This window comes from Salvelinus sp. IW2-2015, linkage group LG20, assembly GCF_002910315.2.
Source record: "Salvelinus sp. IW2-2015 linkage group LG20, ASM291031v2, whole genome shotgun sequence".
Taxonomy (NCBI): domain Eukaryota; kingdom Metazoa; phylum Chordata; class Actinopteri; order Salmoniformes; family Salmonidae; genus Salvelinus; species Salvelinus sp. IW2-2015.
The window spans coordinates 68,315,788-68,339,642 of NC_036860.1; the positions used below are offsets into that span (position 1 = coordinate 68,315,788).

Here is a 23,855-nt window from a genome sequence, read left to right on the forward strand (position 1 = left end):
ACAGGAGGTTTTCATACACTTGTCTCCAAATATTGTTCTCTGACCATGAAACATACCATACAGGTAAAAGAAAACGCCAACAACGATGCATTTTGAGAATTATATGCCATGTAGGCTTTTACGTTTTAATTAAACAGGTGCATAAATGGCCTAGGTGCGATAAATTATAATGCAAGTAGGCCTACTCTGTGGGGTGTTGAACAAAAAGTAGCCCATCAAATAAGCAACTTTTATCAAAATAAAAGACATGGACTGCCACAAACCCCCAAATTGTACAAAAATAAACATTTGAAATAGGAGACTATGCCTTGATTTTTTTCCCACACAGAATTCTCAGCAGGCACACAGATCTCCCAATCACATCAAGGCCTTGAAAGTTCCAAGAGCTCTCAGCATCCCTCAGCAGTAACATTGTCTTTGTCCCAAATTGTACTCTATTCCTTATATAGTGCACTACTTCCAACCAGGGCCCATAAGGCTCTGATCAAAAGTAAAACACTATGTATGGAAAAGGGTGTCATTTGGGATGTAGCTTGTGAGAGGATTACCTCAACTATTTTAATCTAATTATGGAAGAGAAGAATGCTAAGGCCTATTTATTTTCCATTCCAGGGTTATTACCTTCTCTGAATAACTAATCGATCACTAAAAACAGAAGATGGAAGAGAATGCTAGGTCTATTTCTTTTTCCGTTCTAGGGTTATTCATTTCCCTCCATAACAATACAAACTAATCAGTAAAAAACTGGTTTAAGGGTTAGTTTAGGTGGAAGTTTAAATTATATAACTTTGGGCTACAATACACAACATACTGCTCAGATCCAGTCTTGGATGCAACATGTTTTCCTAATTCCTAAGAATTCTTGAATGCCAGCTAGCATAAGTGCTAAACAGTTTTTAATCAAAAACAATAAGCCAGGGAGCATGACAAGGCTGTAAAATATGGCTCTTGTTGCTTACTACAACTCCCAGCTCCAGTATCAATTAAATATTCCCTATTCACCCAGCGTAATTACTCCCTCTGTTTTTCTAGGGCAGTAAACTCCTCTCTCTTTCTGCAGCAAAGCACTACTGCACAGACCCTGTCAGTCATGGTGTTGGACTTACAGTAAGAGTTATGTCAGCAGTTTACATATCAATTTCATAGAACCATTGTGAACAGACTCAAATGTCATGCCGGTTGAAATAATCGCAATGCCAAGACATACTCAAAAATATGCACAAGTGTGGGGTGGTAGTGGTGGAGTAGGGGCTTAAGGGCACACAGTGTGTTGTGAAATCTGTGAATGTATTGTTTTGCTTTTAAAATTGTATGAACTGCCTTAATTTTGCTGGAGCCCAGGAAGAGTAGCTGTGCTAATGGGGATCCATAAAAATACAATACTGTAGCAAACAGTGATTTCAACAGTAGAAAGAGTGCCACCGTGTTGCCAATGCTAGTTTTGCTTTAATGCATCACTACATCAAGAAGGAGCATTTGTTGAAAAAAAAAGAATAGGCAGCACTGCTAGGATACACTACTAGTAGATCTTTGTACGTTGAAGGCGCTCTTTGGTTAAGAGGTTAATTTGACATAAAGAACAAGGAGGACCAAGGCCCTCATACAGAGCATGTTCAATAGAAAATCTTAAAAACTACCTGACAAAACTAGTGCCAAAACACAGAAGTTTTTACGATTTTGTTCTATTGAACATGCCATCGTAATTTAAACATTTTAACTTTATGAAGCGTGCCTTGGTCCTCATGTTTAGAAGGAAATGGAGCATTTACATTGTTTTTAGAATAAGGAGCATTTAAATTTTATTCACAAATCTCATTTTTATTCACTGATCTAGTGCAGACTTGACAATTTATGAATGTAGAGCAAAACACTTAGTCGACAACATAAAGTGGCAACAAAAAGTATGTGAACCCTTTGGAATTTCTTGGATTTCGGCATAAATTGGTCATCAAATTTGATCTGATCTTCATCTAAGTCACAATAATAGACAAACAGTGTGCTTAAACTAATAACACACAAATTATTGTATTTTTGTTCTCTATATTGAATACATCATTTAAAACATTCACAGTGTAGGTTGGAAAAAGTATGAACCCCTAGGCTAATGGCTTCTCAAAAAGCTATTGCAGTCAGGGGTCAGCTAACCTGGAGCCCAATCAATGAGACGAGATTGGAGATGTTGGTTAGAGCTGCCTTGCCCTATAAAAAACTCACAAAGTTTGCTATTCACAAGAAGCATTGCCTGATGTGAACCATGCCTCGATAAAAAGAGATCTCAGAAGACCTAAGATTAAGAATTGTTGACTTGCATAAAGCTGGAAAGGGTTACAAAAGTATCTCTAAAAGCCTTGACGTTCATCAGTCCACGGCAAGACAAATTGTCTATAAATGGTGAAAGTTCAGCACTGTTGCTACTCTCCTTAGGGGTGGCCGTCCTGCAAAGATGACTGCAATAGCACAGCGCAGAATGCTCAATGAGGTTAAGAAGAATCCTATTGCCAGCTAAAGACTAACAGAAATCTCTGGAACATGCTAACATCTCTGACGAGTCAACGATACATAAAACACTAAACAAGAATGGTGTTCATGGAAGGAATCACGGAAGCAGCCACAGCTGTCCAAAAAAAACATCCATGCACGTCTGAAGTTTACAAAAGTGCACCAGGACGGTCCACAGCGCTACTGGCAAAATATTTTGTGGACAGATGAAACTACAGTTGAGTTGTTTGGAAGGAACACAAAACACTATGTGCGGAGAAAAAAGGCACAGCACTCCAACATCAAAACCTCATCCCAACTGTAAAATATGGTGGAGGGAGTATCATGGTTTGGGCTGCTTTGCTGCTTCAGGGAATGCACAGCTTGCTATCATCGACAGAAAAATGAATTCCCAAGTTTATCAAGACATTTTGCAGGAGAATGTTGGGCTATCTGTCCGCCAATTGAAGCTCAACAGAAGTTGGGTGATGCAACAGGACAACGACCCAAAACACAGAAGTAAATGACTTCAACAGAAGAAAATATGCCTTCTGGAGTGGCCCAGTCAGAGTCCTGACCTCAACCCGATTGAGATGCTGTGGCATGACCTCAAGAGAGCAGTTCACACCCCCAAAGTATATTGCTTAACTGAAACAGTTTTGTAAAGAGGAATGGTCCAAAATTCCTCCTGACCGTTGTGCAGGTCTGATCCGCAACTACAGAAAATGTTTGGTTGAGGTTATTGCTGCCAAAGGAGGGTCAACCAGTTATTATATCCAAGGGTTCACATACTTTTTCCACCCTACACTGTGAATGTTTATGTGGTGTGTTCAATAGACATGAAAACGTATAATTGTTTGTGTGTTATTAGTTTAAGCAGACTGTGTTTGTCTGTTGTTGTGACCTAGATGAAGATCAAATTTCATGACCAATTTATGCAGAAACCCAGGTATTTCCAAAGGGTTCACATACTTTTTCTTGCTACTGTAGAAAAGATCAACGACAAAGTTCACATTCCATACAATCTAATTTCATCATACATTTTACAGGGGTTGAAAAGGCTCCATTCGTAGACCATGGAGTTCGTCTGTGATGCCATGTCTGTGGGACAGATTCCATCCCAACATTCTGTATTCAATCGTCTCCTTCTTTCAGCCCTCCAAAGACAGCAGTGGGGACACTCTTCTGTTCCAGCTGCACCTCTGGAGACAAACATAATCAAAGCACACATTTACATAAATACCATGGCAGTGTCTCAAATGGCACCCTATCCTCTATATAGTGCACTACCTTTGACCAGTTCAAAAGTAGTGCACTATATAGGGGATAGGGTGCCATTTGGAACATTGACACCACTCTCAAAGTAAACAGGTCACATGCTTGTTGCAGCCATCACGCTGTGCTGCAAGGCATCTCTCGCTCTTGCTCTCTCAAAGTATGTGGACACCTGCTCATCAAACATCTCATTCCAAAATGTCATTCCAAAATCAAAAACATTTGGGATGAATTGGAACCTAATCAGCCAACATCCATACCCGCAGCAATGTTCCAACATCTAGTCGAGTTGGTCCCCCCTTTGTCGCTATTACAGCCTCCACTCTTCTGGGAAGGCGCCCCACTAGATGTTGGAACATTGCTGCGGGCACTGATGTTGGGCGATTCGGGTTCCAATTCACCCAAAGGTGTTTGATGGGGTTGAGGTCAGGGCTCCATCCTGATCTCGACAAACCATTTCTGTATGGACCTCGCTTTGTGCACGGGGGCATTGTCATGCTGAAACAGGAAAGAGCCTTCCCCAAACTGTTGCCACAAAGTTGGAAGCACAGAATCGTCTAGAATGTCATTGCATGCTGGAGCGTTAAGATTGCCCTTCATTGGAACTAAGAGGCCTTGCCCAAACCATGAAAAACAGCCCCAGACCATTAATCCTCCTCCACCACAAAACTTTACAGTTAGCACTATGCATTCGGGCAGGTAGCGTTCTCCAGGCATCCGCCAAACCCAGATTGTGAAGCGTGATTCATCACTCCAAAGAACACTGCTCCGGAGTTCAATGTCGGCGAGCTTTACACCACTCCAGCCGATGCTTAGCATTGCGCATGGGGATCTCAGGCTTGTGTGCGCCTGCTTGGCCATGGAAACCCATTTCATGACGCTCCCAACAACAGTTCTTGTGCTGACTTTGCTTCCAGAGGCAGTTTAGAACTCAGTAGTGAGTGTTGCAACCGAGGACAGATGTGTGGCCTACCTCTTCGCGGCTGAGCCGTTTTGCTCCTAGATGATTTCACTTCACAATAACAGCACTTAGTTGACCGGGGCAGCTCTAGCAGGACAGAAATTTTACAAACTGACTTGTTGGAAAGGTGGCATCCTATGACGGTGCCACGTTGAAAGTCACTGAGCTTTTCAGCAAGGCCATTCTACTGCCAATGTTTGAGATTGCATGGCTGTATCCTCCATTTTTTTACACCTATCAGCAACAGGTGTGGCTGAAATAGCCGAATACACTAATTTGAAGGGGTGTTATATATTTATTAATATTTTTTATTATTAGGGGTGTCAAGAAAAACAGCTAGAACATATTCAATCAAGTGAAACTCAAAACATTGTAGATAGAAATGTAATGTATAGAGTTGTCATGCTTCTATATTATATGACAATAATTTTCTGTAATCTACACAGTCCACTGTAGCATTGCTCCCTCTTGAACAGCGCCCCCTGGTGATGTTGTAACTCACCCTCTGGGCCCTGGTCTTCATCATCACCATCCTCATCATCAATATCAATCTCATCAGGGTTGGCTTGTTTAGCCAGTTCAGCCAGCTCACTGCGAGATGTGTCACTCCTAAACAAACAGATTCACAATGACACAGAGTGGTTAAGACCAGTATTGAACCATTTCTGCATTGTTGTATTTATATTAAATGACTGGCCACTTACTGGGCCCGTATCCACACAGCATCTCAAAATAGGAGTGCTGATCTAGAATCTGTCCATATTATCTTATTCATTATAATTTAAAATCTTAGATCAGCACTAATATTCTGAGACGCTTGTGTATTCTTTTATACGATATCGGCCTGGTCTGCAGTTGGTTTTCAGAGGTCAATGGAAGGATGCTAAATGGGTGGGTGGATGACGACCTGACGAAGAGGATTTTCTTTTGAGTTTGGGTTTGTCCTGTTCAGCTCGGCGGCCAGCTGTTGGGCCTGCTGCTCAACAGCTTCATATCATCCAGCCCAGCTGGCCCGGGGCAGGTCTGAGACTGCACAGACATAGAATAACAAAGTTGATACAGAGGTACACCTAACTGATTTAGCCCAATAACCAAGCCCCATCTGGCTTTTTTTTCATGAAAACATTTACAGCTGTAAGCATACACTTCAAAATCATGTTGGAAGATGAATCTTCCAACACCTTAGAGACTGAAGGTGTGGGGGCGTATATGTTGTATGCGTGTGTGTGTGCGTTCTTACTGGTGGCGTTGGTGGTGGCCTTCATCATCTGTGAGGACATGAGTTGACCTGTGTGTTGTACGTGGCCTGGACGCTGCGCTTGATCCTCAGCATCTCCGGATAGTGTCTTCGTTCCGTGGCGGATCTCAAACTCCTTCCACGTCTGCCAGAACGTGGCCGTCATCTGAAGCAAACACACACACAGGAAGTAAAACTTTTTATCGCTACTGTGCACAAACCTGTGTTTCCACAATTGAGGAAAGGACTAAAACAGGGAAGGAGTACGTGGATTGTCCAATAAGAAAGCTAGTTCTCTGTTCAATAACATTTTCCTACGGTGTGCGTTACAGCTGGACGATAAACCACAAATTATCGCACCACAAAAATCTTAGATCAGCACTTAATATTCTGAGACGCTTTGTGGATACGGGCCCTGGTCTGCAGTTGGGTTTTCAGAGGTCAATGGAAAGGATGCTAAATGGGTGGGTGGATGACAGACCTGACGAAGAGGATCTTCTCTACCAATACCAATAACTTATCGCAGGCATTTTGCTTATATCATTAATTATGATAAGTAGCCTAGACTAGAGAAATGTGAAATTTGAAATTAAATACGTTTGCCGAGTGATTGTTAATGTCACAATTTGTGGCTACAACCATCAAACTAGTAGTAGTGGTAGCACATTAATGTTATAAACGTATCACTCTATTTATTGTTATCACATCAATTGAGGAAATTTATCGCAAAACGGATTTTTGTTCATATTGCTCAGCTCTAGTGTGCACTGATGAAGAGGACCCTGGGTCAGAGTGTGAGAGCTCACCCTTGGGTCACAGATCTGAGAGCAGTAGGAGTATATGGCTCTGCCCCGGTCGATCTCACCCAGTTTGCTCTCCATGTCAGCGAAGCGCAGGCACATGTCCCTGGAGTGTTCGTCTGGAAGCACCTGGAAGAAAACAACATATGATATTATATATTGGAATATATTAGTTGCATAACCATATACACCATCACAATAAATAAAAATCACATGATTAATTTAGGGGTGTCTAACTCATTTTGCCATGGGGGCTGCATTCGTTCTTCAACGAGGTCCGGAGGGCCGAAACAGAAAATGTGTTATCTTTCTCCGCCGTCAGAATTAGCAAAACATTTTCCAATATCCATCTTTTATATATGTTGATTTATTTAACACTTTTGGTTACTACATGATTCCATGTGTTATTTCATAGTTTGTCTTCACTATTATTCTACAATGTAGAAAATAGTAAAAATAAAGAAAGATCCTGGAATGAGCAGGCGTGTCCAAACTTTGGACTTGTACTATATGTATGTATGTATGTATGTATGTATGTATGTATGTATGTATGTATGTATGTATGTATGTATGTATGTATGTATGTATGTATGTATACAGCCGGAAGTTTACATACACCTTAGAAAAATACATTTAAACTCAGTTTTTCACAATTCCTGAGATTTAATCCTAGTAAAAATTCCCTGTCTTAGGTCAGTTAGGATCACCACTTTATTTTAAGAATGTGAAATGTCAGAATAATAGTAGAGAGAATGATTTATTTCAGCTTTTATTTCTTTCATCACATTCCCAGTGGGACAGAAGTTTACATACACTCAATTAGTATTTGGTAGCATTGCCTTTAAATTGTTTAACTTGGGTCAAGCGTTTAAGGTAGCTTTCCACAATAAGTTAGGTGAATTTCGGCCCATTCCTCCTGATAGAGCTGGTTTGTAGGCCTCCTTGCTCGCACACGCTTTTTCAGTTCTGCCGATAAATTTTCTATAGGATTGAGGTCAGGGCTTTGTGCTAGCCACTCCAATACCTTGACTTATTTGTCCTTAAGCCATTTTGTCACAACTTTGGAAGTATGCTTGGGGTCATTGTCCATCATTTGGAAGACCCATTTGCGATCAAACTTTAACTTCCTGACTGATGTCGTGAGATGTTGCTTCAATATATCCACAATTTCCCTTCCTCATGATGCCATCTATTTTGTGAAGTGCACCAGTCCCTCCTGCAGCAAAGCACCCCCACAACATGATGCTGCCACCCCGTCCTTCACGGTTGGGATGGTGTTCTTTCGGCTTGCAAGCATCCCCTTTTTCCTCCAAACATAACGATGGTCATTATGGCCAAACAGTTCTATTTTTGTTTCATCAGACCAGAGGACATTTCTCCAAAAGTACGATCTTTGTTCCCATCTGCAGTTGCAAACCGTAGTCTGGCTTATTTATGGCGGTTTGGAGCAGTGGCTTCTTCCTTGCTGAGCGGCCTTTCAGGTTATGTGGATATAGGACTCGTTTTACTGTGGATATACAGTGGGGAGAACAAGTATTGGATACACTGCCGATTTTGCAGGTTTTCCTACTTACAAAGCATGTAGAGGTCTGTAATTTTTATCATAGGTACACTTCAACTGTGAGAGGCGGAATATAAAACAAAAATCCAGAAAATCACATTGTATGATTTTTAAGTAATTCATTTGCATTTTATTGCATGACATAAGTATTTGATACATCAGAAAAGCAGAACTTAATATTTGGTACAATACGAAACCTTTGTTTGCAAATTTACAGAGATCATACGTTTCCTGTAGTTCTTGACCAGGTTTGCACACACTGCAGCTGGGATTTTGGCCCACTCCTCCATACAGACCTTCTCCAGATCCTTCAGGTTTTGGGCCTGTCGCTGGGCAATACGGACTTTCAGCTCCCTCCAAAGATTTTTCTATTGGGTTCAGGTTGGAGACTGGCTAGGCCACTCCAGGACCTTGAGATGCTTCTTACGGAGCCACTCCTTATTTGCCCTAGCTCGGGTCGTTGTCATGCGGGAGACCCAGCACGACCCATCTTAATGCTCTTACTGAGGGAAGGAGGTTGTTGGCAAGATCTCGCGATACATGGCCCATCCATCCTCCCCTCAATACGGTGCAGTCGTTCTGTCCCTTTGCAGAAAAGCATCCCCAAAGAATGATGTTTCCCCTCCATGCTTCACGGTTGGGATGGTGTTCTGGGGTTGTACTCATCCTTCTTCTTCCTCAAACACGGCGAGTGGAGTTTAGACCAAAAGCTCTATTTGTGTCTCATCAGACCACATGACCTTCTCCCATTTCCTAAGGGATCATCCAGATGTGTCATTGGCAAACTTCAGACGGACCTGGACATGCACTGGCTTGAGCAGGGGGCCTGCTGGCTGCAGGATTTTAATCCATGACGGCGTAGTGTGTTACTAATGGTTTTCTTTGAGACTGTGGTCCCAGCTCTCTTCAGGTCATTGACCAGGTCTGCCGTGTAGTTCTAGGCTGATCCCTCACCTTCCTCATGATCATTGATGCCCCACGAGGTGAGATCTTGCATGGAGCCCCAGACCGAGGGTGATTGACCGTCATCTTGAACTTCTTCCATTTACTAATAATTGCGCCAACAGTTGTTGCCTTCTCACCAAGCTGCTTGCCTATTGTCCTGTAGCCCATCCCAGCCTTGTGCAGGTCTACAATTTTATCCCTGATGTCCTTACACAGCTCTCTGGTCTTGGCCATTGTGGAGAGGTTGGAGTCTGTTTGATTGAGTGTGTGGACAGGTGTCTTTTATACAGGTAACGAGTTCAAACAGGTGCAGTTAATACAGGTAATGAGTGGAGAACAGGAGGGCTTCTTAAAGAAAAACTAACAGGTCTGTGAGAGCCGGAATTCTTACTGGTTGGTAGGTGATCAAATACTTATGTCATGCAATAAAATGCAAATTAATTACTTAAAAATCATACAATGTGATTTTCTGGATTTTTGTTTTAGATTCCGTCTCTCACAGTTGAAGTGTGCCTATGATAAAAGTTACAGACCTCTACATGCTTTGTAAGTAGGAAAACCTGCAAAATCGGCAGTGTTTCAAATACTTGTTCTCCCCACTGTAGATACTTTTGTACCTGTTTCCTCCAGCATTTTCACAAGGTCCTTTGCTGTTGTTCTGGGATTGATTTTCACTTTTCGCACCAAAGTAGGAGACAGAACGCGTCTCCATCCTCAGCGGTATGATGGCTGCGTGGTCCCATGGTGTTTATACTTGCGTACTATTGTTTGTACAGATGAACATGGTACCGTCAGGCGTTTGGAAATTGTTCCCAAGGATGAACCAGACTTGTGGAGGTCTACAAATTTTTTTTCTGAGGTCTTGGCTGATTTCTTTAGATTTTTCCATTATGTCAAGCAAAGAGGCACTGAGTTCGAAGGTAGGCCTTGAAATACATCCACAGGTACACCTCCAATTGACTCAAATGATGTCAATTAGCCTATCAGAAGCTTCTAAAGCCATGACATCATTTTCTGGAATTTTTCAAGTTGTTTAAAGGCACAGTCAACTTAATGTATGTAAAGTTCTGACCCACTGGAATTGTGATAGTGAATTATAAGTGAAATAATCTGTCTGTAAACAATTGTTGGAAAAATGACTTGTGTCATGCACAAAGTAGATGTCCGACTTGCCAAAACCATAGTTTGTTTTAACAAGAATTTAGTGGAGTCATTAAAACGAGTTTTAATGACTCCAACCTAAGTGTATGTAATCTTCCGACTTCAACTGTGTATGCATAGTTGATATATATATATATATATATATATATATATATATACACACACACACACACACAAACACATATATACATATATTTTTTTTTTTACTCAAACCACCCACGTGCCGGATTGGACGCCCCTTGCGGGCCTCAGATTTAGCTTATTGAGATGCACCTGTGTCTGTGTGCATAACAAAATGAGCCACTACACTTTTACCTCGATGGCTTTCTGGTAGATCGCTCTGGTGTAGGTGACGCCGTAGATCTCTGCAGCCCTCTTGATGTAGATGTTGAACATGTGATGCCTCTCCGTGTTGTCCACCGCCTGCGTGGCTCTCTCGTACACCGCCATGGCGTGACGCGCCAACCCAAACTCCTCCTCCAGTTTGGCGTACAGCAGGTAGATGGCTGTCATTCACAACAGAAAATAGTTAACGTTTCACTTGTCATTCCTGTAGCTGGGGGGGATAGTACCACATAAATAAGGCCATTATTACAAATAGAACCCAGCAGCAAACTGATTATAAAAACTGACTGAGGCTGAAAGATACTTGAACACCCTTTTCATACGATCATGCCAACCGGAACCGTACTGAGCTGGCTCGGTTCATGGTCTTTTAACATCTGTCATTCCCAGCACGGTTCCTGCAACTGTGGTGGAGGCGTAACCAGGCCAGCACAGTACAACTTGGCTTCGTAGTGTGAAAAGGATTGTATTTTCCTTGGTGCTTCTCAGTACCTAAAAAGCAACTGTGATGATGATGACTTCATTGTATCAGTCAGGAAATTATTTTTTCATCGTACAGCATGTCAGCTTAGACAGACATGCCATACGTCACAAACATGCATTAGACATAAAGACATACAGAAGTCACGTAGACAACAATGTCCCTTACTCTTGGCGAACTTGGCTGGACAGCCATCCAGCGCCTGCTCAAACAGGTCCCGGGCCCTCTCCAGCTTCTTGCCCCCGTAGCGGTCGATGAACTTGGTGAGGTAGGTGTTCCAGATGTCATAGACGTTGGGCCACCTGAAGAGGGCGATGCCGCGCTCGTACGCCTGCAGAGAGCGCATGGAGACCATCAGCAACAGGGATTTACAACTGATCAAAATGCTGTAGTTTTAAGGGTGAAGGCATGGTTAGGGTTGTGTTCAGTAGGGAACTCGGCCCTGAACATGACCCAGTTGTAAAGTAACAGTTTGAATGCAGTATGAGTTAGAGTTTATACGCTAGGCTGTGAAATGTTAGACTGGTCCCAGTTCAGGCATCGTGACAATGACCATAAGAGTTGTCAAGACAGCACAACAGAACTGGGACCAGGCTAGTGAGATGTGTGCCTAGGGCAGGTGGTTGGTGTCACCTTGAAGCTCTCCTCAAAGTAGTTGTGCTSCTCCAGGAACATGGCGTAGTTGATGATTATCTGGGGCGTGGCTATGCGCAGGTCAATGATGCGGTCGTACACCGCTTTGGTGGACTGACGGGGAGAAACGACCAAGACAAAAGGTAGGGTTGTTAGTTACATCGTATGGTCGTTACATGCATTGTTTTTACATGTTTGGTCCCTAAAACTGGGTCATCACTATGCACAAGATGCAATTTTCAGTTTCTCCTATTCTAACAAGATTTCATCTGAGAGAAGAAGAGCTCACGGAATACATAAACCGTATAAACCTAAACAATGTTAATCAATCCAATCCAGAAACCCTAATGAAGGATTTTTGGGCTCCCGAGTGGCGCAGCGGTCTAAGGCACTGCATCTCAGTGCAAGAGGCGTCCCTATAGTCCCTGGTTCGGATCCAGGCTGTATCACATCTGGCCATGATTGGGAGTCCCATAGGGCGGCGCACAATTGGCCCAACGTCGTCCGGGTTTGGCCAGGGTAGGCCGTCATTGTAAATAAGAATTTGTTCTTAACAGACCTGCCTAGTTAAATAAATGTTACATATTTTGTTTTTAAATTAAAGCTTCTTGCAGCCAAAACGTTAGTTGACTATTGTTAGGCTGCGTATACACAGGCAGCTCAATTCTGATCTTTTGACCCATAAGATCAGATATTTTGCCAATAATGGGGCAAAAGATCCTATTTGGACTGCCTGTGTAAACGCAGCCTTAGATGTGTTGCATTAAAGCTACCTTCTTTTCCTTTCTAAATCAGTGCAATTGAAATACAACGAAGACAGACACCGTAGAGGGAAACATGAAGAAAGTACCTGGAAGGTTCCCATACTCTCCTCCAGGTCAGCCAGCATGGACCAGACCTTCAGAGACTTATACACTCTGTTCTGCACGGGCTCTGACACGTCAAAGTACTCCGCCTTCTTGGACGGGATGGCAGTTGCTTTCTACACATTTGGAAAGCGAGAAAGTCAAGGGATATTTACACAGACATGCATCCAGTATTTATTCATCCCCCCTGTAACTATTCCCCAGGTCGTTGCTGTAAATGAGAATGTGTTCTCAGTCAACTTACCTGGTAAAATAATGGTAAAATAAAAAATTTACATCTATAGAAAGAATATTTGAAACTATGAGAAGAGCAGTCTGCATCATAGAATTTGAGATTAGATGAGGGTATTCATTTATTAAAGTTATTAAATAGATACATTAAAAAAGCAAGTACAAGTCAGCCGCCCACACAGCAATGTGTAGCAGTTTAAATGCATAAGAAATAATTCAGGATGACAGAAAAGTTAAAACAAAATGTACATGTCTTTGGAGTGTGTGACAGATAGTGGGTCAGTATTTGTTGTGCCTGTGTCTCCATCTCACCCTCAGTATACGTAGCGCCTGTTCGTAGTTCTCATGGCGTAGCTCCATCTCTCCGTATTCACACCACACGCCAGCCAGGTCGTCAACCTGCTTGTAGTTCACCTTGGTGGCTTTCTCAAAGATGGTCCGCGCCTGATGGTTGGGAAAAGTGGAAAAAGAACATTAAAAATAAATAAACTTAACTTCCTCTTGGGTTGAAGGAGTAAATCTATGTTGTTGTCACCCTAAGTAGGGAGAAGACCTGGGTAAATACTTTACTAGGCTTGCTTGGCGAGCTTGCAATGAAACCAATGGAATAGTCCCAAAAGTGCCAATTCTACCCATATGGCACTCCAGGCAGGCTCAAATGAACACTTGAAGGATTTGAAAGATTTAAAATACGATTTCAACCCACGTGTGATGGGGAAACCTTAGTTTGAGACTCACGTCGTCTAGCTGCTCGTTCTCCTCGTAGAACTTGGCGAAGGAGACCCAGAGAGAGCTGGGTTTCCCTGTAGCCTTCATAGGGTCCACAGTCTGAACTGCCTCTGTGTAGGTGTTGATGATCTGAAAAATGGGTTAAGACACACATTCTATACACTGTACATGTATGTGAGGAAGAGCATGCAAGGTACCTATTGCCAGCTAGAAAGACTAAGAAACCATGTTAAATCTCTAAACATGTATTAATTGCTACTCTCTACCAATAACACAGATGTAAACTAGCTTGGATTTTTCTCAAACCCTTTTCACATTATAATTCCAACCTGAACAGTACTGCGCTGGCTCAGATATTTTCATTTCACATCACAGTTCCAGCTACAACAGTGGATGCGGAACCAGGCCAGGGCAGTACACCTCAGTTTAGTAGAATAAAATGGGTATTAGAGACAGTGCCAAAAAGATGGCACAGTAAGACTAGGGCTAAGAGCTCAGGGCCTGTATCCACAAAGGGTCTCAGAGTAGGAGTGCTGATCTAGGATCTGGTCCCATCTGTTCATATAATCATATTCAGGCTAAACTGATCCTGGATCAGCACTTCTACTACGTGCCCACTTCTGGTTTCTGCTACCTGTCGTGGTTTCCCCTCGTACAGTTTGACCCTCTTATGCCACTCGTGGACGTTGTGGGGATTCTGTCTCAGCAGCACACTGTTCAGCAGTAGGGGCCTGCGGGCGATCAGCTGCTCAAAGCGAGCCAGACGCAGCTCCAGGTCTATGTCCTCTGAGAGGGAAAGGGAACACGAGTTGAGCATGACGACAAAGCCAAAGCATTCACTTGCGGCTGTGATTTCCCCCCCCCCCCCCTTATAATATTTATTTACACAGGTTATTCTCGTTGAGATCAAATCTATTTTTGCGCGAGATCGTGATACTCTACAATCCAGACACACTGGGTGCATCTCAATACTCTAAAATGGCTGGCTTCCCAAGACTACTCTCTTCAGTTACATTTATGTTGAAGGAACTAGCGCACAAGCATTTCTGTAAACTGTGTACGTGACGAATAACATTTGATTTAATTTGATTTTTTTTACTCAAAGTTGCAGCCAGGATTGGGAAAACAGTAACATCGATACCTAGGTCAGGAATCGATTTCCCTTAATAGAGCTATTTGAGATCTGAGCAGGAGACAAGGAGAGTAAGACACTTTAGACTATTGAGATGCACCCACCTTCTTCATCTTTCCCCAACTCGGAGGTAGTCTCCATCTTGGCAGCGATCATGCTCTCCTCAAACTGGGCGTAGCTGTCGAACACCTGGGTGAAATCTCTCACCGTCACCACCGTCAAGATGGCCTCCTCATACACATCACGAGCCTGGTGGGCCACAACACACAAGAATTCAAATTAGTCTGTGAATATATTTATTAACACTTTACTTGCACTACATAACAATGTTGTAAAGCTTCATAACATGCATGATAGCTAATCAAAACGTGTCAAATATATATTATGACAATGTTATGGTGGTGAGTTACCCTATATTCCTACATCATATCTAATGACCCTGATGCATGGCGACAAAGTCAAAAGTGGACTATAAAGATGACATTGTCTATAGGGCTCTGGTCAAAAGTAGTGCACTACAAAGGGAATAGGGTGCCATTTGGGATGCATCTACCCAGACCAGTACCTTTTCAAAATGTCCACTGCGGATGTAGTAGTCAGCCAGGGAGCACCAGAGTTTGCCTAGCTGGTCTGTGAAGCGAGTGAGGCCTCCACGGATGATGGCCCCAACATTCAGAGAGTTCACCTTGTCTGGGTTCTGAGAGATCAGGTCACACAGCTCATGCCATAGCTGTTAGATATTAACCAAACAACATGGGGATAACATTAGATATCAACCACACAACAACATGGGGATAAGGAGGATGAGCCAGACATGGTCTTACCTGGTAGTTAGACTTTCCCTCCTTGGACACAAAGCTCTCATCGTTGACAACGGCTGCCAGACGTACTGCTGCTTCATCCAGCTTGCCGCAGGAACGCAGGTAATCTATGTACTCCTCTGCATTCTCTGGGGACAGCTGCAGAGAAAGAGGGGGAGAGAGTCAAATCCAGGGGGCTGTTGCAGAAATAACTTTGTCATTTTGAGAAATATAGACTTTTAGACCAATATATAAATGTAGCTTTCTTTATCAACCATGTATCTAATAATTCTGGAATACGGGCCTCCCGGGTGGCACAGTGGTCTAAGGCACTGCAACGGAGTGCTAGCTGTGCCACCAGAGATTCCGGGTTCAAGTCCAGGCTCTGTCGCAGCCGTCCGCGACCGGGAGGCCCATGGAGCGGCGCACAATTGGCCCAGCGTCGTCCGGGTTAGGGAGGGTTTGGCCGGCAGGGATATCCTTGTTTCATCGCGCACTAGCGACTCATGTGTCGGGCCGGGCACAGTGCACGCTGACCAGGTCGCCAGGTGTACGGTGTTTCCTCCGACACAATGGTGCGGCTGGCTTCTGGGTTGGATGGGCATTGTGTCAAGAAGCAGTGCGGCTTGGTTGGGTTGTGTTTCGGAGGACGCATGGCTCTCGACCTTCGCCTCTCCCGAGTCCGTACGGGAGTTGCAGTGATGAGACAAGACTAACTACTACAAATTGAATACCACGAAATTTGGTAGAAAAAAGGGGTAAAAAGAATATATATAAAAAAATATATAATTCTGGAATACCACACTGCTGCTTGTGTGGAAGACTAGAAAACATATTAAGCAGAGAGAAAATATTTTGAACGCATGTACATTGTCCTGTCCATTCCTTCAAATAATTACAAGAGCTAAATAAATATCTAGGGTTATCAGGGTAATGCATACAGGTAATTCCAATATGAACCCTAGGAGGTCAGAGGTGTCTTGACCCAAATATTCAGAAAATGTTTCAGATTTCTAATTGATATATGATTTGGAGATAACACACACAAAGCTACCATTGCTGCAATGTTATCACGTTAGGCAACTCTAGGGACAGGGCCAGTAAGTAAGCTTTGTCCAAGCCAGAACAGCACACTCTAGGTACAAAATCACAGACAAATCAACAACAACAAAAAATCACAGCCCCAGATGGTACCGACAGATCAAATTTGGGGGTCTGACTTATGGACTATAAGGTTGAATAGTTAACTATAAAACCAACAAGGACTAACTTCTAGTGAACTGGATCGCATCAAACCTGGATGAAAAGAAGCTGAGAACTCTGGAATCAAAAAAAGGTTAGGCCGACCAATACAGGTTACTCAAAGAGGTATCAGAACCCAGGTGAAGGATGAAAACTACTGCATTTCTGATGGTGTCTCTGAGCTGCGGTCTGTCTGTGGCACAGGACGACACCCCAATGACTGAACATGAGGTGGAATGCGCTGCAGAACTATAGAACTCATGCTACATGTTGACCCTGATTACAGAATTCAGAGTCATGGAGGAGAAACCGCAAACCACAGTGGAAAAACTGCAAACCACGATGGAAAATCTAGAAGCCAAAGGTGCTCTTCTCCGCTGTCCTGACAGAGACTGGAGAAATAGGGCCCTTCAGCCAGGAACTAACCTGACCTACAGCAAGGTCATCCCTAACATTGGCAATGCCTACCACCCCCACACAGGAGAGTTAACAGCCCCTGTAAGAGGGATTTACTACTTCAGCTTCTTCTTTCATGCTGGAAGAGCTGAAGACTCCCACACATCCCTGTTTAAGAATGAAGGGTGTATGCCTATTACATCTGTCACAAGTCTAGTACTGATACAGCAGATAACGTGGGTAATGCAGTCACTCTACAGCTGGAGGTGGGAGATCAGGTCTACATACGCCTAAGGGCCAATGCACACGTGTGGGCTTCTCACACTTCCTTTAATCGTTTTCTGCTCACACATTTATTGGTAGCACTGTCATCTATTCCAGGCCTACCTTCTATGTTAAGTGATATCTTGTAGGTTTCTGGTGTGACGTGTGGTTAGTGTTGTTATAATCTCATAACCAAGACAAAATCTTATCACCATTGTTGAAAATAAATAGTGTTTCTGATTTGTTTTTATTTATTTTTTAATCCTGTGACTATCTTCCATAAGGTGAGGCTTCAGTGGCTTCAGGTTTGGTTGTAGTTCAATCAAATCTTCTAAAAATGTCCTCTTACCTTGAGGTACCTGCGGTAGACACGGATGGCGGTCTCAGGCAGTGGCAGGTTCCGGGCAAAGCGGAGGTACAGGGGCCAGATGCGAGGGTGCTGAGTGACGGGAAGGGCTCGGAGCGCTCGGTCAAATGTGCGTCTGCTCCTGGTGATCTTACACTGAGACACCAGGAACTGGCAGTAGTCCAGCCATATCCTCGGCATCTAGGACAGCCACGGGAAGAACAAGTTATGTGGGATACTATTCCTACAATCTCAGACGACAAAATCTACTTCCAAGTAAAAAATACTCTCACACATAAATGTGATAGTCTGTACCAATGAATGGACAATGATATTCCTTAGAGTTTGTGTGAGTATTTTCTCTTAACAGGGGATGGACGGACAACGGGACATAAGCATATGCCTACCTTGTGCATGAAAACCAGTGCTCTTTCATGGCAGTTGTTGATCTCCTCGTAGGCTGGCTCCATGATGCACTTCCCTTTGACCTGTTTCCGTCTCTCTCTCAGGTAGTTGTACCATAACTTGTAACTGCAAGGTCACGTATGAACAATCCATGAACACACAGTCATGACATTTAGCAATGCCTAAAACCCTAGCCCAGACACCGGTATGGTATTCAATAACAACCATTCTATGATTTTCAAATAAGCCTAGATTTTGGGCCGATTTTCCAGAGACTGATTGACAAATGTTTTTAGTCCAGGACTAGGTCTAAGATTTGTCTAAACATCAGACTGTTACCATGGTTACTCCATGGATGTCAGTCTGAAAGAAGTTGCTGTAAAGACACAGTCAGTCTGAAAGAAGTTGCTGTAAAGACACAAACCAGAATGTTGAATACAATGATATTTTAACATACTTTACCGGTTGTCCATGCTGTTGGTTATTTTGGTGGTAGGAAGTGGAGATAGGGTAACCACAGGAAAGTGATGTTTACCTCACTTTTTGCAGGGCCAGAAGGTTCTGTTGCTTGAATTTGCCATCTCCTGACGCATTTCACGCGACGCACAATATATAAACAATAGCCGAATGTAACCGAATGTTGTCGACCAAAGCGCGTTCCCTCGCAGTCAGCTGGAAGTGCTTGTGAAATTTGCCAGCTCTTTGCGTGGAACAACATTTGGTCTGTGCTTCGGTTAAACTCGGCCATTGTTGACATATTGTGTAAGTTGCGTGCAAATTGTGTCAGCATTGAAAATACAAAACAGAATTACAAACCGACATACAGACCAGCGTACTGAAAGTCGGGTTAATAACACTAGTCTGTGAATATTTTGTCTCAGAGTAACTCCTACTTTAAGACAAAATTATCAGACAACAGGTCAAGCAGGTTCAAATTAAGTTTATTCAACAGTCTGACTTGTGATGGGACTGGTCACAAAAAGTGAGCCTACATGTTAGTGACGAGAAAGAGGAGTCTTCCACTCTCGGATTCGTTGAAAGGCTAGTTTAAGATGTGTCCTGGAAATCGGCCCTACAGTTGAAGTCGGAAGTTTACATACACTTAGGTTGGAGTCATTAAAACTCGTTTTTCAACCACTCCACAAATTTCTTGTTAACAAACTAAAGTTTTGGCAAGTCGGACATCTACTTTGAGCATGACACAAGTCATTTTTCCAACATTTGTTTACAGACTATTTCACTTATTTCACTTATAATTCACTGTATCACAATTTCTGTGGGTCAGACGTTTACATACACTAAGTTGACTGTGCCTTTAAACAGCTAGGAAAATTCTGGAAAAAATGTCATGGCTTTAGATGCTTCTGATAGGCTAATTGACATAATTTGAGTCAATTGGAGGTGTACCTGTGGATGTATTTCAAGGCCTACTTTCGAACTCAGTGCCTCTTTGCTTGACATCATGGGAAAATCAAAAGAAATCAGCCAAGACCTCAGGAAAAACATTGTAGACCTCCACAAGTCTGGTTCATCCTTGGGAGCAATTTCCAAATGCCTGAAGGTACCACGTTCATCTGTACAAACAATAGTAYGCAAGTATAAACACCATGGAACCACGCAGCCATCATACCGCAAAGGATGGAGACGTGTTGTGTCTCCTAGAGATGAACGTACTTGGTGCAAGCGGAAGGCGGAAGGAAAAAGCGGAAGGCTTGCAAGCCGAAGAACACCATCCCAATAATGAAGCACGGGGGTGGCAGCATCATAATGTGGGGGTGCTTTGCTGCAGACGGGACTGGTGCACTTCATAAAATAGATGGCTTCATGAGGATGGAAAATTGTGGATATATTGAAGCAACATCTCAAGACATCAGTCAGGAAGTTAAAGCTTGGTCGCAAATGGGTCTTCCAAATGGACGATGACCCCAAGCATACTTCCAAAGTTGTGGCAAAATGGCTYAAGGACAACAAAGTCAAGGTATTGGAGTGGTCATCACAAAGCCCTGACCTCAATCCTATAGAAAATGTAATGGCAGAACTGAAACAGCGTGTGCGAGCAAGGAGGCCTACAAACCTGACTCAGTTACACCAGCTCTGTCAGGAGGAATGGACCAAAATTCACCTAACTTATTGTGGGAAGCTTGTGGAAGGCTACCCGAAACATTTGACCCAAGTTAAATCATTTAAAAAGCAATGCTACCAAATACTAATTGAGTGCATGTAAACTTCTGACCCACTGGGAATGTGATGAAAGAAATAAAAGCTTAAATAAATAATTCTCTCTACTATTTGTTATGACATTTCACATTCTTAAAATAAAGTGGTGATCTAACTGACCTAAGACAGGGAATTTTTACTAGAATTAAGTGTCAGGAATTGTGAAAAACTTAGTTTAAATGTATTTGGCTAAGGTGTATGTAAACTTCCGACTTCCAAGTGTATATGTGCAACAGTAACTGTCTGTGAAAATGTTACTACAAACAGTCTGGGACACTACATACAGTATTTTCCATGAACCTTTAGCAGTGTATTCCTATTCTGGCCAAGGGGGGTGTATTTTGGGGCAAAAACAAAACTATGCATGACACCCCTTTGGGTCCAAGGACCAGGATTGGGAAACACTGCATCCATCTAGATTTTTTATATTTGTACCTTTATTTAACTAGGCAAGTCAGTTAAGAACAAATTCTTATTTTAGACGCAGAAAGGTTGCCTCTACCTGCCAGGTAGCTCTTTCAGAGCTCGTTCATATATCATGTTGAGGATGGACATTGTGCCATTTTGTTTGAACTCGATGTAACGCATCCAGCACTTGACCGAGTACGGATTCCTGATGATCTCCTCCTCATAAGGCAAGTCATCTTCCTCCTGAAAAATACCATCACCAACCCAGCAAAACGGTCAACAGGAAGCCTTCTCTCCTTCGAACGTTGGACACTTTTTTCTCCTTCGAAAAACGCTGCACTATTCTCAAAACTAGTGCAACGTTGCTCGAAGAATAGAAAGGGCTAAAATATGCTGTAAATTCACACACAGTAGACTGAACAGTTTGCCGGGGCATTCAAATCGACACAGTCGAGGTCGAGGAGGCCGCATAAATATTACAGCATGCTGAGAGAATTCCACAAGAAAATATCAATATTCATGAAATAACTTACAAATATGACGTCCGGTTTCCCATTTAGAGACGGCATTTTTTATTTTAAGACCAAAATAAACGCCCGTAGTGTCTAAAGTTCCCAAAAATGTATGTATTGTTACTAAACTTCCTGACTTCTCCAACGTGTTCAGAACGTAGAATATATCCCGCCCCATGTGGAAATATTATTGGGTAGTACAACGGTCACTCAACAGACTATCCAATCATTAGTCACGAAGAAAACAGCATATTATTAGCACTCCAGCCCAGCAGGTGGCGACAGTGGAAAATCTGATATGCTCGTGCATGGCCAAAACTAAAGGTGAAAGGTTATCAAAATGTCGACAAACATAAACCCCCTAGCCAGGCGCGTAGGCTACTTGGATTATTTAAAATGGCTAAAGTACAGTTGTTGAGAATGTTTCTCAACCAGCGTTTAACAGCAGCTGCTGATGAGATATTTGGGGCTGTTGAGAAAACGATAGCAGAGTACCTGGAAGAAGTGTATCGTTCAAAAGAGGAGAACTGCCGTCTACAGAGGCAGCTTGATATCGTTCTCAAACCACCAGAGATACAATTACATGGGACAGGTTTGTCATTAGCTATTAAATTTTTTCCTGTTGACATCAATATTATGCGACATTGGCCATCTTTTTTTTATTACATTTGAGCACGATACACATCATGTCTTGTTGAAAGACACATTTTGTATTATGTTGCATACATGGAACTGTAATTATGGTCTCATGTCAGCTTTTACTTTTTTGTTCAATCCTTTCTCCTCTCCAGACCTTCAGCAGCTCTCTCTCACTGTCTTCGAAGAGGAGGTTCGCCCTGAGCAGCAACACTGTGAGCAGGAGTGGAGCCCCAGTCTGGGGCAAGAAGACCCAGAGCCCACACAGATTAAAGAGGAACAACAGGCGCAACACAGGACCAGTCAGGAGGAAAAGTTTCATAATTAGCTCTGACTGTGTGAAAAGTGACTATGATCAGGAAGTGGACTTATGTCAGCCCTCACATCTTTACCAAACCCAAAGTGGGGAATATGGACAGGGAGCCTCTCTACCTACCACCTCATCGGAAAAGATCAAAGCTGAACCTGATGGAGAGGGCTACAGAGTATTAGAGCTAACGAGTGACTCTCAGCCCCTCTCTGCAGTAAATCCAGACTGTTCTCCAATCCCAAGTGAAAACAGGGAAGGTGTCAAAGAAGAGGAAACAGAACATTGGATTAGGTTTAAGCCACTCAAATCAAAGAAAGCACAGAAAATAACAAGCCAAAGCTACGGTATCTGGAAAAAAGGAAGGAAATCCACAGTCATATCCCATTTGAGCCCACACAGTCAAAGCCTTACTCCCTGTTGGTGTGGTGTGTGTGGAAATAAATGTTACTCTGTAACATACACGAGAACACACATGATATAGACCTAGATTGCCTTTGTGGTGTCTGTGGAAAACACTTTGAGTCCAAAGAAATTCTTCTAGACCATCTCCAAACTCACATGAAATTTTTTTTGGGGTCATTTATGTGGTCAATGTTTCAACTGGACTAGTAATCTGAAAAGACATATGATGATTCACACAGGGGAAAGACCCCATTGTTGCAGTGACTGTGGCAAAGGCTTCAGGTCGAGTGATTGTCTGACAAAGCATAGGAGGATTCACACAGAGGACAAACCGTTTCCTTGCCCGGTTTGCCATCGTGGTTTTAACAGACGAGATAACCTGAAAGTGCATATGAGAGTTCACACAGGGGAGAGACCGTATATGTGTTCTGAATGCTATAAATGTTTTGCCACGTTAGCTTCGCTGAATAAGCACCAAACAATGCACAATGAGGAACGACCGTATGTGTGCACTGATTGCAGTACGCACTTGAATCCCAAAGAAGGCACATGAAGGAGAATACAACATGACAATGCCTTGTATGGGTTATGGTATCAGATAGAAGATTGAGGCGCATTCTAACCAACATTGGACAGGAGAACAGCCCTACAAGACAAATGCATTGCATTATGGAATCAGCACAGTAGTATCCATTACCCATTACTTAGTTTACCAACCGCAAATAGCAGACAGAGGTTGTTTATGTGCATGTGTTTCTATAAAGGGTCGCATTCTGTATCTTGTTGACAGCCAAGCACATTTATTTTTTATAAATCCACAGTGGGACGCATTTAATTGGCTGGGATGCTGGATCTGGCCTAACCCAAATCCAGGCCTACGTAAACCCAACCACAGAAGTGATCTAATGTTGACCTGTTATGATGGGAATGAAAATTATCTTCTCAACATTCTGAATAAAGTTTGTATTTTTGGTCTCAATATCAACTAGTGATTCAATTGTGTGCTTTTCTCCATTCCCATTGGTGAGTGAGAGACTTCCATGGCACGTTTGGTCTTTGACTGTGATGCTGCAGACTGAACC

General features: G+C 42.8%; 1 protein-coding gene and 1 long non-coding RNA gene across 2 annotated transcripts; one reads left to right on the top strand and one right to left on the bottom strand.

The window, feature by feature from the left end:
- Positions 1–88: 88 nt before the first annotated feature.
- Positions 89–21,593, bottom strand: LOC111980838 (pre-mRNA-splicing factor SYF1-like). The gene is given in 24 exon segments (XM_024147759.2): positions 89–3,680; positions 5,217–5,323; positions 5,622–5,640; positions 5,643–5,666; positions 5,669–5,698; positions 5,701–5,743; positions 5,947–5,996; positions 5,999–6,057; positions 6,059–6,117; positions 6,758–6,880; positions 10,734–10,924; positions 11,413–11,575; positions 11,878–11,991; positions 12,728–12,859; positions 13,287–13,418; positions 13,713–13,832; positions 14,338–14,489; positions 14,940–15,084; positions 15,401–15,565; positions 15,660–15,794; positions 17,887–18,084; positions 18,291–18,414; positions 21,008–21,156; positions 21,447–21,593. Coding segments are annotated over 24 exon segments (2,538 nt in total). The 5' UTR covers positions 21,483–21,593; the 3' UTR covers positions 89–3,612.
- Positions 21,551–23,752, top strand: LOC111980840 (uncharacterized). Its single transcript, XR_002879509.3, has 2 exons — positions 21,551–22,017; positions 22,217–23,752. It is a non-coding gene; the product is annotated as an uncharacterized lncRNA (long non-coding RNA).
- The last annotated feature ends 103 nt before the right edge of the window (positions 23,753–23,855 follow it).